The 15,593-nt window shown below is 41.8% G+C and overlaps 1 protein-coding gene across 1 annotated transcript; it reads left to right on the top strand.

Annotated features, from left to right (window-relative positions):
- Positions 1-2,540: 2,540 nt before the first annotated feature.
- On the top strand, positions 2,541-15,283 carry LOC116546761. The gene is made up of 5 exons (XM_032272930.1): positions 2,541-2,664; positions 10,768-10,962; positions 14,320-14,418; positions 14,515-14,820; positions 14,927-15,283. The coding sequence occupies exons 1-5, from the start codon at positions 2,541-2,543 to the stop codon at positions 15,265-15,267; spliced, it is 1,065 nt and encodes a 354-aa protein (XP_032128821.1). The 3' UTR covers positions 15,268-15,283.
- Positions 15,284-15,593: the final 310 nt, after the last annotated feature.

Below are 15,593 nucleotides of genomic sequence, written 5' to 3' on the forward strand. Positions count from 1 at the left end.
TTACAAAGAACTAAAACAGATTTACAAGAAGAAAACAAACAAGCCCATTCAAAAGTGGGCAAAGATATGAACAGACACTTTACAAAAGAAGACATACATGAGGCCAACAAAAGTATGAAAAATTGCTCATCATCACTGGTCATTAGAGAAATGCAAATCAAAACTACATTGAGATGCCATCTCATACCAGTTAGAATGACGATCATTAAAAAATCTGGAGACAACAGATGCTGGAGAGGATGTGGCGAAATAGGAACACTTTTGCACTGTTGGTGGGAGTGTAAATTAGTTCAACCATTGTGGAATACAGTGTGGCGATTCCTCAAGGACCTAGGCATAGAAATTCCATTTGACCCAGCAACCCCATTTCTGGGTATATATCCAAATAATTGTAAGTCATTCTACTATAAGAACACATGCACACGAATGTTCATTGCAGCACTGTTTACAATAGCAAAGACCTGGAACCAACCCAAATGCCCATCGATGATAGATGGGACAGGGAAAATGTGGCACATATACACCATGGAATACTATGCAGCCATCAACAACGATGAGTTCATGTCCTTTGTAGGGACATGGATGAATCTGGAAACCATCATTCTCAGCAAACTGACACAAGAACAGAAAATCAAACACCACATGTTCTCACTCACAGGTGGGTGTTGAACAATGAGAACACATGGACACAGGGAGCGCAGCATCACACACTGGGGTCTGCTGAGGGGAAATAGGGGAGGGACAGTGGGGGGTGGGGAGTTGGGAGAGATAGCATGGGGAGAAATGCCAGATATAGGTGAAAGGGAGGAAGGCATCAAATCACACTGCCATGTGTGTACCTATGCAACTATCTTGCATGTTCTTCACATGTACCCCAAAACCTAAAATGCAATAAAAAAATAAAAATAAACCACACAGAAAACATTCTTTTAAAAAATCTTTTGAAATAGTACTTATCTATATATTTATTCCAGCTTTGATACATAGCTAACTTCAATTTTTAGTGTCTATTATCATACTTCTGAAATTGATTTTGTTCTTGTTTTATATATATAAAACATTTACATAGATCTGAAGTTGTAATTATAAAACAAGATGCATTTAGAGATTTTTAGCTTCCATCCTGGATTTCTCTTCCCTCTTCTCTTCCTCACCCTATACATGTAACAATATTTTTATTATTCCTGTTGAATTTTTTTCAGTTTTTCTTATTTATTCAGAAGCCTTTAATTTTAAAAATATAAATATTTTGTTCACCATACGTGTAGTATATATTATTTCTATTTGAAATTCATGTTTATATTTTTGTTCTGAGGTATTCAGTTTTTATACATTTTAATCAAACTTATTTTCTGGCTTCTGGGTTTCATGATTTACTTTAAAAGATGCCTACATTTCAAGATTATACTAAAACAAATCCATATTATTTCTTTTAACACTTTTATTTAATATCTAATATTTGTGTCATTAATCTATCTGGAATTATGCAATAATTACTGTATTATTCATAATAATAAATAATAATAAACATTGTGGAAAGCCACTTATTCCCTGGAAGTTAATATACTAAGTACTTTACATGAATATCTCATTTAATCTTCCAAGAATCCCCTTGAAAAGGGTTCAAAGTGCCATGAATTTAAGAAACTAAGGAATTTCTTAAAATTAAGAAATTAAGAAACCTTAACTTCATGGTTAAGAAATTAAGGAGTTAACTAACTTTCTCCATGTCACAGCATTTAAAGTGGTAGAGATTTCAACTCTTAACGCTTGGGTTCAAAATATAAGGAGGCTTTGTAAGTTAAATTTGCATTTTCTTATTTCTAATGAGGGGTGCACTATTTCACAGGTTTATTGGTCACTTATATAGTGTCTTCTATGAGTTGCTTTTTCATACTCCTTGCCCTTTCTTCTAATGAAGGATTAATTTGTCACATTGGTTTGAAAGAAGGCTTATTAACCATTTTAGAGACATTAACCTTTCATCAAACATGTTGAAAAGATTTCCCAGTATTTGCTGTTATTTATTTTCAGCCCCTTTTAGTTAATACAAGTTTAAATATATCTTTTAGCTAAACGTGCCAATTTTTCCTTATGGTCACTACTTTGGATATCAGGCTTAGAGAAGCCAATCTTGCTTCTCTAAATTGCGATTTATATGCAATTCATTAACATTAAGCGTTAATGTTTTTTTTTTTTTTTTTTTTCAGTTTTATTACACCTAAACCTCTATGTGTAAGTGGTAAGAAAGCAATTCAACAGTATGTGTTTCCCCATGTCCTGCACATGTGGTCCTGAGGAAAAGAGCGATCACCTGGAGGCACCATCTTTCCTTTTCCCCAGCTGTGAAGACAGCAGAAAATGAGATACCAGGGGAAGCCAAAACAAAGACCAAGAGGACGCTGTTCTAAACCTTATCATGAGTATTTTAAAGATATATGCAAACATTTATTAAAACACTAGGTGAGATAGGACCCAAGATGGCCGACTAGGAACAGCTCAGGATTGCAGCTCCCAGTGAAAGCGCAGAGGGTGAGTGGATGCCGCATTTCAAGACAGATTTTTATTGCCCACAGACCAGGAGATTTCCAGCCGGAGACCCATGGGTCGCTGGCGCAGCTGTTTTGGCCAGCGTGTCTGTTTTGGCCAGCGCAGCTGTTCTCCGTACAAAACACACTGTCCAGGTGCCCTTTTAGCTGGCAATTGGAGACCAGGGAAGGCAGATCGCCCATTCATCTGATTTATAAAGGAACTGAAATGGGGAGCCAGGCCAGGAGATTCCGGAGCAAAAAAACTGCCACGAATCTCAGCGCCGCTGTTTCAGCTGGTGCAGTGAGTCATCACAAGGGAAATTACACAGATCCCGGCACCTAAAACAGGCGACTGGAACACCTGGGAGAGAGTCGACCATTCAATTAAAAAAAAAAAAAAAAAAAAAAACAGAACTCTGATTCAGGGAGTCAGGTGATCAGACTCAGCTGGAGCCACCTGCACAAAAACAAACAAACAAAAAACAAAAACAAAAAAAACAGCAATTGAAAATGCTCTGGGTTGAGAGTTTCACAGCAAGCACAGCTGAACCCAGGATGGTCCAGCTCTGTGGGGGAGGGGCATCCGCCATTACAGAGACACTCCACCACTATGGAGGTAGTCCACCATCGCTGAGGCAGCCTGCCATTGCCAAGGCAACCCACCGTTGCCGAGGCAACCTGCCATTACAGAGAGAGTCCATCATTACAGAGGTGGGCCACCATTGCCCAGGCAGTTCTAACTACACCCATACAAACAGGACTGCAGGGAAGATCACACGGTAGCTCAGCAAAGTCTCGGCAGGCAGACAGTGACTAGACTGCCTCCTCGCTGGGCAGGGCAGCCCTGAAAAAAAAAAAAGAAAGAAAGAAAAGGCAGCAGCACAAGGGAAACTCATAAATAAAGCCCTAACTCCCTGGGACACAGCACCTGGGAAAAAAAGGAGTTTATGTGTTCTGCTGCAGCAGACCTAAACGTACCTGCCCAGCAACTCTGAATGAACAACAGTGTTCACAGCTCAGCACTTGAGCTCCAATAAAGGACAGACTGTCTCCTCAAGCACCTTCCTGACCCCCGTAGGTCCAAAGAGTCACCTCATAAAGGAGAGAACACACTGACATTTGGTGGGTATACTTCTGGAACAAAGATATCAGAAGAAACTGGTAGCAACCCGTACTGTTCTACAACTGCTGCAGGTGATCCCCAGGCAAGCAGGGCCTGGAGTGGACCTCAGCAGTCCTACAGCAGAGGGGCCAAACTGTTAGAAGGAAAACTAAGAAACAGAAATAACTTCATCATCCACAAACTGGAAGTTCACCCAGAGACCCAATGTGAAAGTCAGCAACTACAAAGACAGCAGGTGGATAAATCCACAAAGATGGGAAGAAACCAGCGCAAAAAGGATGAAAACACCCAAAACCAGAACACCTCTCCTCCCACAAGGGATCACAACTCCTCACCAGCAAGGGAACAAGGTTGGATGGAGAACGAGTGTGATGAAATGACAGAATCAGACTTCAGAAGGTGGGTAATAAGAAACTTCTTTGAGCTAAAAGAACATGTTCTAACCCAACGCAAAGAAACTAAGAACATTGAAAAAAGATTTGACGAAATGCTAATGAGAATGGACAATGTAGAGAGGAATATAAGTGAATTGATGGAGCTGAAAAACACAACACGAGAACTTTGCGAAGCATGCACAAGTTTCCACAGTCAAATTGACCAAGCAGAAGAAAGGATATCAGAGGTCGAAGATCAACTCAATGAAATACAACGAGAAGGCAAGAATAGAGAAAAAAGGGTAAAAAGGAATGAACAAAATCTCCAAGAAATGTGGGACTATGTGAAAAGACCTAATCTACGTTTGATAGGTGTACCTGAATGTGACGAAGAGAATGAATCTAAGCTGGAAAATACTCTTCAGGATAGTATCCAGGAAAACTTCCACAACCTAGCAAGGCAGGCCAATATTCAAGTCCAGGGAATACAGAGAACACCACAAAGATATTCCTCAAGAAGAGCAACCCCAAGGCACATAATCGTCAGATTCACCAGGGTTGAAATGAAGGAGAAAATGCTAAGGGCAGCCAGAGAGAAAGGTCGGGTTACTCACAAACGGAAGCCCATCAGACTCACAGCAGATCTCTCAGCAGAAACCCTACAAGCCAGAAGAGAGTGGGGGCCAATATTCAACATCCTTAAAGAAAAGAATTTTCAACCCAGAATCTCCTATCCAGCCAAACTAAGCTTCATAAGTGAAGGAAAAATAAAATCCTTTGGGAACAAGCAAGTACTCAGAGATTTCATCACCACCAGGCTTGCTTTACAGGAGCTCCTGAAAGAGGCTGTACACATATAAAGGAACAACCAGTACCAGGCACTCCAAAAACATACCAAATGGTAAAGAGCATCAACACAATCAAGAATCTGCATCAACTAATGGGCAAAACAGCCAGCTAGCATCAAAATGGCAGTATCAAATTCACATATAACAATATTAACCCTAAATGTAAATTGACTAAATGCCCCAATCAAAAGACACAGACTGGCAAATTGGATAAAAAGCCAAAACCATCGGTATGCTGTATCCAGGAAACCCATCTCACATGCATGGATACACAAAAGCTCAAAATAAAGGGATGGAGGAAGATTTACCAAGCAAACAGAGAGAAAAAAAAGCAGGAGTTGCAATTCTTGTTTCTGATAAAATAGACTTTAAAGTAGCAAAGATCAAAAGAGACAAAGAAGGACATTACAAAATGGTAAAAGGATCAATGCAACAAGAAGAGCTAATGATCCTAAATATATATGCACCCAATACAGGAGCACCCCGATACATAAGGCAAGTTGTTAATGACTTACAAAGAGACTTAGGCTCCCACACAATAATAGTGGGAGATTTTAGCAACTCATTGTCAATATTAGACAGATCAACAAGACAGAAAATTAACAAGGATATACAGGACTTGAACTCAGACCAGGAACAAGCAAACCTAATAGACATTTGTAAAACTCTCCACCCCAAATCCACAGAATATACATTCTTCTCAGCACCACATCACACCTACTCCAAAACTGACCATGTATTTGGAAGCAAATCACTCCTCAGCAAATGCAAAAGAATGGAAATCATAACAGTCAGTCTCTCAGACCACAGTGCAATTAAGTTAGAACTGAGAATGCAGAAACTAACTCAGAATCACCCAGCTTCATGGAAACTGAACTTGCTCTTGAATGTTGACTAGATAAACAATGAAATGAAGGCAGAAATAAAGATGTTCTTCGAAACCAACGAGAACAAAGACACAGCATACCAGAATCTCTGAGACACATTTAAAGCAGTCACTAGAGGAAAATATATAGCAATAAATGCCCACATGAGAAGCAAGGAGAGATCTAAAATCAACACCCTATCAGCAAAATTGAAAGAGCTAGGGGAGCAAGATAAAAAAAACTCAAACCCTAGCAGAAGACAAGAAATAACTAAGATCAGAGGAGAACTGAAGTAGATAGAGACACAAAAAACCCTTCAGAAAATCAATAAATCCAGGAGCTGGTTTTTCAAAAAGATCAACAAAATAGACCACTAGCCAGATTAATAAAAAAGAAAAAAGAGAATAACCAAATAGATGCAATAAAAAACGATAAAGGGAATATCACCACAGATTCCACAGAAATTCAAACCGTCATCAGAGATTATTACAAACAACTCTATGCAAATAAACTAGTAAACCTGGAAGAAATGGATAAATTCCTGGACACTTGCATCCTCCCAAGCCTAAACCAGGAAGAAGTCAAAACCCTGAATAGACCAATAACAAGGGCTGAAGTTGAGTCAGCAATTAATAGCCTACTACCCAAAAAAAGCCCAGGTCCAGGTGGTTTCACATCTGAATTCTACCAGACATACAAAGAGGAGCTGGTTCCATTCCTTCTGAAACTATTCCAAACAATACAAAAAGAGGAATCCTTCCCAAATCATTTTATGAGGCCAACATCATCCTGATACCAAAACCCGGCAGAGACTCAACAAGAAAAGAAAACTTCAGGCCAATATCCATGATGAACATTGACGCAAAAATCTTCAATAAAATACTGGCAAGCTGATTGCAACAGCACATCAAAAAGCTTATTCACCATGATCAAGTAGGCTTCATCCCAGGTAGGCAAGGCTGGTTCAACATACACAAGTCTATAAACGCAATTCACCACATAAACAGAACCAAAGGCAAAAATCACATGATTCTCTCAATTGATGCAGAGAAGGCCTTCGACAAAATTCAACAGGCTTTTATGCTAAAAACCCTCAAAAAACTAGGTATTGACAGAACCTATTTCAAAATCATAAAAGCTATTTATGACAAACCAACAGCCAATGTCATACTGAATGGGCAAAAAGTGGAAGCATTCCCTTTGAAATCTGGCACTAGACTAGGATGCCCTCTCTCACCACTTCTATTCAATATAGTACTGGAAGTTCTAGCCAGAGCAATCAGGCAAGAAAAAGAAATTAAGGGTATTCAAATAGGAAAGGAGGAAGTCACATTGTCTCTATTTGCAGACGACATGATTGTATATCTAGAAGACCCCATTGCCTCAACCCAAAATCTCCTGAAACTGATAAGCAACTTCAGCAAAGTCTCAGGATACAAAATCAATGTGCAAAAATCACAAGCATTCCTATACACCAATAACAGACTTAAAGAGAGCCAAATCAAGAATGAACTGCCATTCACAGTTGCTACAAAGAGAATAAAATACCTAGGAATACAACTAACAAGGAACATAAAGGACCTCTTCAAGGAGAACTTCAAACCACTGCTCAACGAAATAAGAAAGGACAGAAACAGAGAAACATTCCATGTTCATGCTTAGGAAGAATCAATATCGTGAAAATGGCTATACTGCCCAAAGTAATTTACAGATTCAACACTATCCCCATGAAGCTACTGATGACCTTCTTCAAACAACAGGAAAAAAACACCTTAAACTTCATATGAAACCAAAAGAGAGCCCGCATAGCCAAGTCAATTCTAAGCAAAAAGAACAAAGCGGGAGGCATCACACTACTGGACTTCAAACTATACTACAAGGCTACAGTAATCAAAACAGCATGGTACTGGTACCAAAACAGAGATATAGACCAATGGCACAGAACAGAGGCCTAGGAGGCAACACAACAAATCCACAACCATCCGATCTTTGACAAATCTGACAAAAAAAACGATAGGGAAAGGAGTCCCTGTTTAATAAATGGTGTTGGGAAAACTGGCTAGCCATGTGCAGAAAGCAGAAACTGGATTCCTTGCTACACCTTACACTAAAATTAACTCCAGATGGATTAAAGACTTAAACATAAGACCTAACACCATAAAGACCCTAGGAGAAAACCTAGGCAAAACCATTCAGGACATAGGCGTAGGCAAGGACTTCATGACCAAAACACCAAAAGCATTGGCAACAAAAGCCAAAATAGACAAATGGGACCTAATCAAACTCCACAGCTTCTGCATGGCAAAAGAAACAGTCATTAGAGTGAATCGGCAACCAACAGTATGGGAAAAAATTTTTGCAGTCTACCCATCTGACAAAGGGCTGATATCCAGTATTTACAAAGAACTAAAACAGATTTACAAGAAAAAAACAAGCCCATTCAAAAGTGGGCGAAGGATATGAACAGACACTTTACAAAAGAAGACACACGTGAGGCCAACAAACATATGAAAAAATGCTCATCATCACTGGTCATTAGAGAAATGCAAACCAAAACTACATTGAGATACCATCTCATGCCAGTTAGAATGACGATCATTAAAAAATCTAGAGACAACAGATGCTGGAGAGGATGTGGAGAAATAGGAACACTTTTACACTGTTGGTGGGTGTGAAAATTAGTTCAACCATTGTGGAATACAGTGTGGCGATTCCTCAAGGACCTAGACATAGAAATTCCATTTGACCCAGCAATCCCATTACTGGGTATATATCCAAACGATTATAAATCGTTCTACTATAAGGACACATGCACACGAATGTTCACTGCAGCACTGTTTACAATAGCAAAGACCTGGAACCAACCCAAATGCCCATCGATGATAGACAGGACAGGGAAAATGTGGCACATATACGGCATGGAATATTATGCAGCCATCAACTACAAAGGTTCGTGTCCTTTGTAGGGACATGGATGAACCTGGAAACCATCATTCTCAGCAAACTGACACAAGAACAGAAAATCAAACACTGCATGTTCTCACTCACAGGTGGGTGTTGAACGATGAGAACACATGGACACAGGGAGGAGAGCACTACACACTGGGGTCAGTTGGGGGGAAATGGGGGAGGGCCGGGGGGGTGAGGAGTTGGGGAGAGATAGCATGGGGAGAAATGCCAGATATAGGTGAAGGGGAGGAAGGCATCAAATCACACTGCCACGTGTGTACCTATGCAACTATCTTGCATGTTCTTCACATGTACCCCAAAACCTAAAATGCAATAAAAATAAAAAAACACTAGGTGAAAATCTATATGTGCATGACTTTATTTTTTGTTTAATTTTTTAAATTGCATTTATATTTTGGGGTACATGTGAAGAACATGCAAGATTGTTGCATAGATACACATGTGGCAGCGTGATTTGCTGCCTTCCTCCCCTTCACCTATATCTGGCATTTCTCCCCATGCTATCTCTCCCCAACTCCTCACCCCCCACTGTCCCTCCCCCATTCCCCCCCAACTGACCCCAGTGTGTGATGCTCCCCTCCCTGTGTCCATGTGTTCTCATTGTTCAACACCCACCTATGAGTGAGAACCGATTCCTCAAAGACCTAGAAATAAAAATTCCAAGGACCTAGCAATCCCATTACTGGGTATATATCCAAATGATTATAAATCGTTCTACTATAAGGACACGTACACACGAATGTTCATTGCAGCACAGTTTACAACAGCAAAGACCTGGAACCAACCAAAATGCCCATCGATGACAGACTGGACAGGGAAAATGTGGCACATATACAACATGAAATATTATGCAGCCATCAAAAACGATGCATTCGTGTCCTTTGTAGGGACATGGATGAACCTGGAAACCATCATTCTCAGCACACTGACACAAGAGCAGAAAAGCATGACTTTATTTTAAGATCCCTTTACTTTACTTGTTTCACCAGCTATTAAGCCGTCTTTCAATCCAGGAAAGTAGCAGACATCGGTTTGCTTTCGGAGGCTAGGGCTGCCAAATATCTGATGCCCAGGTAAATTTGAAGTTCAGATAAATGATAAATAAGTTTCATTTAAAGTATGTTTCAAGGATTGCAAGGCACTGCACCTTGAACTATCTTTCTTGCAATGTCAAATTTCGACTTGAGGGGACCTTTTATTTGAGGACAAATAGAAATCCTTGAACAAACAGATCACATGCCAACCCTAACAAAACCACTGGACTCTTACCTTTGAGTAGAGTCCAAGACAAACCAGCATGCCTAACCCTTAGTCTGGTTAATAAAGCAGATTCAAGTCTTCTCAGAGGGCCCTGGGTATTGCCTCAAAGGGACTTGCAAACATGAAAAGGAAGGTGATTCAAGACCCTAATCAGAAGCTTCTGGCAGGAGAGACCCTGGCAGCGGCCTTACCTGCTGAAACTCTGAAGGGCAGGGTGTGAGCCCACTGTGGGAATACTCCATCCCAAGGGCCCTGGCCAGCAGGCTTCAGGGTCGGCTTCCCTCACATCTGCACTCCCTTTGCTGCAGGACTCAGCTCTCCATGCCCCTGGCTCTCTTCTGCAGTGGTCCTGCTCTCAGCTGCCACAGGAGGGCGCGGGAGAACGGGCCTGAGGTACGAGACAGGAGCTCCTCTACAGGTCCTCCCAGGCACCACCCCTTCCGGGAGGAAGGCTTGGGAGTCCCCTAAGACAGATCATTAGTCAGTTCTCTCTACCTGTGACTCAGGAAGACCAGCTCCCCGACTGCCTTCTGTGCTAGGGATCTGAGTTTTCACTTCCTTGTTGAGTGGGACCTGAGTTTTGAGGTCTTGTGCGCCTCTTCATCTGGTCCCTTTCCTTCCAAGAACCCAGACAGGAAGGCATGGGGTGGGCCCTAGCCCTGCTTCTAGCTTTCCTGCCTCCTGGTGTGTGTGCTGCCTATGGAGAGGCTCATGGGTTTTGTTTTGTTTTCTTCTTTAGCAAGGAGTGCCATACTAAGGAATCCCTCATTATGTTTTGTGTTGTTCCAATTGCAGCCAATCCGATATCTTCCAACTTGGAAGGGAGAATGAAGACAGTCACTGGGACAACAGGGTCATCTGCTGTAATCACCTGTGATCTTCCTGGAGAAAATACCAGACACATCCACTGGTACCTCCACCAGGAGGGGAAGGCCCCACAGCGTCTTCTGTACTGTGACACCTACAACTCCAGGGTTATGTTGGATTCAGGTATCAGTCCAGGAAAGATGGATAGCTATGCAATCATGAGGAGCTCGAAATTGATAGTGCAAAATATAAATGAAAATGATTCTGGGGTCTATTATTGTGCCACCTGGGACACGCACAGTGATTCAGATCTGCCTACACCACAGTGAAAACCTGCCTTGTGGCTGCTTGTGGTACACAACATAGAGCTGCCCCCTCTCATTGCCTGCCACCAAATTTACTGTAATCTGTACAAAGAGAAACACAGCTTTACTCCTGACTTCCCCCTAATATCACACTCCCTGGCAGCAGCTGCACCTGTTCCCCACCCGTCCCCCAGGACTTTCCTGAAGACCAAGCTGCCATCTCCAGGCCTCAGCTAAGCAGCCTGCCTGAGAGCAAGGTTCTCTCAGCTCTCCTAGGACACAGGGAATGTCCACTCACTCTGCTTCCTAGGACACACATGTACACTTAGGGTGTACTTTGGACAGCAAATGGGAAGGGTATTTATACTCATCATGTATCCAATCATGATCCAGGGATCGCAGCTGAGATTGGTGCTTATTCCTTATGTTTATAACAACAGAAGCAATACTGTAATTCCCAATCACTAGCCTAGATATGCAGTTGCACATTCTCTCCCTCTGCCCTGACGTCTTCTCTCTCTCCTTTCTTACTTCCTCGCTTGCTTTTATTATTTCTCTCTCCCTCCCTCCTTCCTCCTTTCCTTCCTGCCTCGTTCCCTTCCTTCCTTCCATCGATTCTCCTTCCTTTTTTTCCTTCTTTCCTTCCTTTTTTGTTTTTTTGGGGTGGGAGTACATAATCAGAATACTTTTTCCACAAAATCACTGAAATATTTTTTCTCTATTTGTTCATGCCAACATTGATATGGCTAGTGTAATTGTTCAGTTTCATTTTTATATTTTAGGTATTTGAAGTATTATGTTGTTTCATACTTGGCTTGTATACATAAAACGGTTACATGGAACTGAAGTCAAAATTTTAAAAGATGATGCATTTGAAGCTTTTAGCTTCCATGCTAGATTTCTCCTTCCTTTTCTCCCTGACCCTATAGGTAAAAATACTTTCATCAGTTCACTTGAACTTTTTCACTTTGTCATAGTGCTGTATGTATTGTTTCTTTTTCAATGCCATATTTATATTTTCATTCTTATATTGGGTTTTTATACATTTTAAACAATCTTTTATTTTCCTGTGTCTGGATTGTTTTCCTTCTAAAGGTGCACATACTTCCTAAGTTTGCATAAAGAAGTCCTTATCAACTATTTGAATGTTTTTATGCATTGATTACTTAATGATGGCATGATTGATCTATCAGGATTTTTATACAATAATTACTACATTGATAATATGAATACTGGCCAGGCCTGGTGGCTTATGCCTGGAATTCCACCATTGCGGTAGTCGAGTATTAAGATTACTTGAGGCCAGGAGATTGAGACCAGCTTAGCCAAAGTGGTGAAACCCCGTCTCTACTAAAAGTAAAAAGAATTAGCCAGCTGTAGTGACACATACATGTAATCCCATCCATTTTGGATGCTGAGGCAGGAGAATCTGTTGAGCCTGGAAGGTGGACGTGTCAGTGAGTTAACATCACATTACTGCACTCCAGCTTGGGCAACGGAGTAAGACTATGTCTCAAAAACCTTAAGAATACTACTACTGATGGTAAATATGAGTACTGACATTCTGGTAATTAATGAGCTAAGCACATGATATGCATATTTTATTTAATCTACATAGAAACTTCATTCAGGAATGAAAGTACCATTGAATGTCATACAGAAATTCAGGGTTAACTGACGTTCCCTAAGTCATATACTATAATATGATAATGATTGCAATGCAAGCTCTGTGGTTTCAAAAATGAGATTTGTTAATTCAATTAGTATTCCCTCATCTCTAGCAGTCCTAGCATTATTACACACCTTCAAAGGTCATTTAGAGTTCTTCTTCTGTGAATTGTCTTGTCATACTCTGCCTATTCTTCTTTGGGGGATTCATATTTTCTTATTGGTTCATAACAACTAATACAAACCATTTTAAAGACACTGACCCTTTATCAAATGTGTTGACAATATTTTTCCTCATTGGTTATTATTTGTATTTGGCACCTTTTGTTGAATTGAACTTTCAGACAATAAAACAATACAAGCCATCAATTTTAATATGGTCTCTATTTTGATGTCAAGCTTAGAGAGGCCAGTCTCACCTAGAATTCTGTGCATTTCATCATTCTTTAAGTCTAATGATTTTTTAATTTACAACTGCATCACTGTAACTGGTAAGATAGAAATTCAAGAATGTTAGTTTCCACATGGAAGTCAATACCCAAAAGAGGACTTATTAAATAATTGACTATTTCCTTGTAGATATTAACGTATCATTTTATCACGTGGTAAAATATTACATACACATGGCTCTCTTCCTGCATTTTCCACTGTGTTCTATGAACCTTTTCACTGTAGTTCCAGCACTGCCCCCTCTTCAGCACTGTAGCTTTAGAGTTCTTTTCACATTCTGATAAAGTTTCTCTCATCATATTTTTGTTTTAAGAATTTTCTGTGCATTCTAGCGTGATTTCAGTTCTCTCCCTTCTCATTTATAAACCATGACACTCTGTCCAGAAAGGTTTTGTCAAGCTCCAAGGCAGGCACGCTTCCCTCCTCTACAAGGTCTCTGAGAACTCAGCATTGAGCTGCTCCTGCGGCAGCCTAATGTCCTGCACGTGTGGCCCAGAGGCAGATGGACACCACCTGGAGCCGCGTGCCTTTCCCATTCCCAGCTGGGATGACAGCAGTAACATGAATTCTCTGAGATAGGCCAACACAACAAACGAGAGGGACACAGTTCTGCATCTTATTCTGCATATTTTAAACATGTGTCTAAACATATTTGTTACAGAGGAGGTGAAAATCTGTGTGCACTACTGGATTTTCACGATTGTTTTACTGGACTCGTTTTGTTGCCTAGATCTCCATCTGAGAAACCAGGTGCCCTGCAGATAGCAGTCTGAGCTCTGAGGGTAGGGCTGCCAAATAAAGCATCGAGTACCCCGGAAATGTGGAAGTTCAGATAAATACCAAGTTTTTAGTTTAAGTATGTTCCAAATATTGCACGACACGTCATCCTGTACTACTTAAAAAAAACAAAAAACTCACATTCGTACTTCAATGCATAAAAATCCTCTAATACTATAAAGAGACCACACCCACAAGGTCCCATGCACCCCCCTCTCCAACCCTCCGTCCGCACACCCATTTAATTTAGAGAAGAGTCCAAGACCCACCAACATACCTCACCCTCAGTCCTGTTAATAAAGCAGAGTAGCCTTGGGTGCTGCATCCTGTTTCCTTGCAGATTCCGAAAAGAAGGTGGTTCAGGTCCCTAATCAGAAGCTTCCTGGCAGAATGAGTCCTTGGCAGCGGCCTTACCTGCCAAAAAGCAATAGTGCAGGGTGTGAGCCTGCTGTGCACTGCCCCCTCCAAGGGCTGGGCCTGCTAACTCCAGAACTCGCTTCCCCAAGGTCTGCACTCCCTCCACTGCAGGCCTGAGCTCTCCTTTCCTGGCTCTCTTCTGCAGAGGACCTGCTCTCAGCTGCCACAGGAGGGCGCTGGAGAACGGGCCTGAACAGAGAGGCAGGAGCTCCTCTGCAGGTCCTCCCAGGCACCACCCCTTCTGGGAGGAAGGCTTGGGAGTCCCCTAAGACACATCCTCAGTCACTTCCCTCTGCTTGTGGCTCAGGAAGACCTGCTCCCCTCACTGTGCTAGGGATCACTTCCCTGGCCCCTTTCCTTCCAAGGCCCCAGATAGGAAGGCATGGGTGGGCACTAGCCCTGCTTCTAGCTTTCCTGCCTCCTGGTGAGTGTGCTGCCTACAGAGAGGCTCACAGGTTTTGTTTTCTTCTTTTGCAAGGAATGCCATACTAAGGAATGCCTCATTATATTTTCCGTTGTTCCCATCGCAGCCAGTCAGATATCTTCCAACTTGGAAGGGAGAATGAAGTCAGTCACTGGGACAACTGGGTCATCTGCTGTAATCACTTGTGATCTTCCTGGAGAAAATACCTTATACATCCACTGGTACCTCCACCAGGAGGGGAAGGCCCCACAGCATCTTCTGTACTGTGACACCTACAACGCCAGGGTTATGTTGGATTCAGGAGTCAGTCCAGGGAAGTTGGATAGCTATGCAATCATGAGGAGCTCGAAATTGATAGTGCAAAATCTAAATGAAAATGATTCTAGGGTCTACTACTTTGCCACCTGGGACAGGCACAGTGGTTCAGACCTGCCTACACCACACTGAAATCTGCCTTGTGGCTGCTTAGGTGCCCCTCTCATTTCCTGGAACTGAATTTACTGTATTCTATACAAAGAGAAACACTTTTTACTCCTGATCTCCCCCTAATATCACACTTCCCTGGCAGCAGCTGCACCTGTTCCCCACCCCTCCCCCAGGACTTTCCTGAAGACCAAGATGCCACCTCCAGGCCTCAGCTAAGCAGCCTGCCTGAGAGCAAGGTTCTTTCAGCTCTCCTAGGACACGGGGGAGGCCCACTCAGTCTGCTTCCTAGGACACACAGCTACACCTAAGGTCCAGCTCTGAAGCGAGATACTCTGGACAGCAAACGG

This window comes from Sapajus apella, unplaced genomic scaffold (assembly GCF_009761245.1).
Source record: "Sapajus apella isolate SASKATOON/1434 unplaced genomic scaffold, GSC_monkey_1.0 scaffold1357, whole genome shotgun sequence".
NCBI lineage: Eukaryota > Metazoa > Chordata > Mammalia > Primates > Cebidae > Sapajus > Sapajus apella.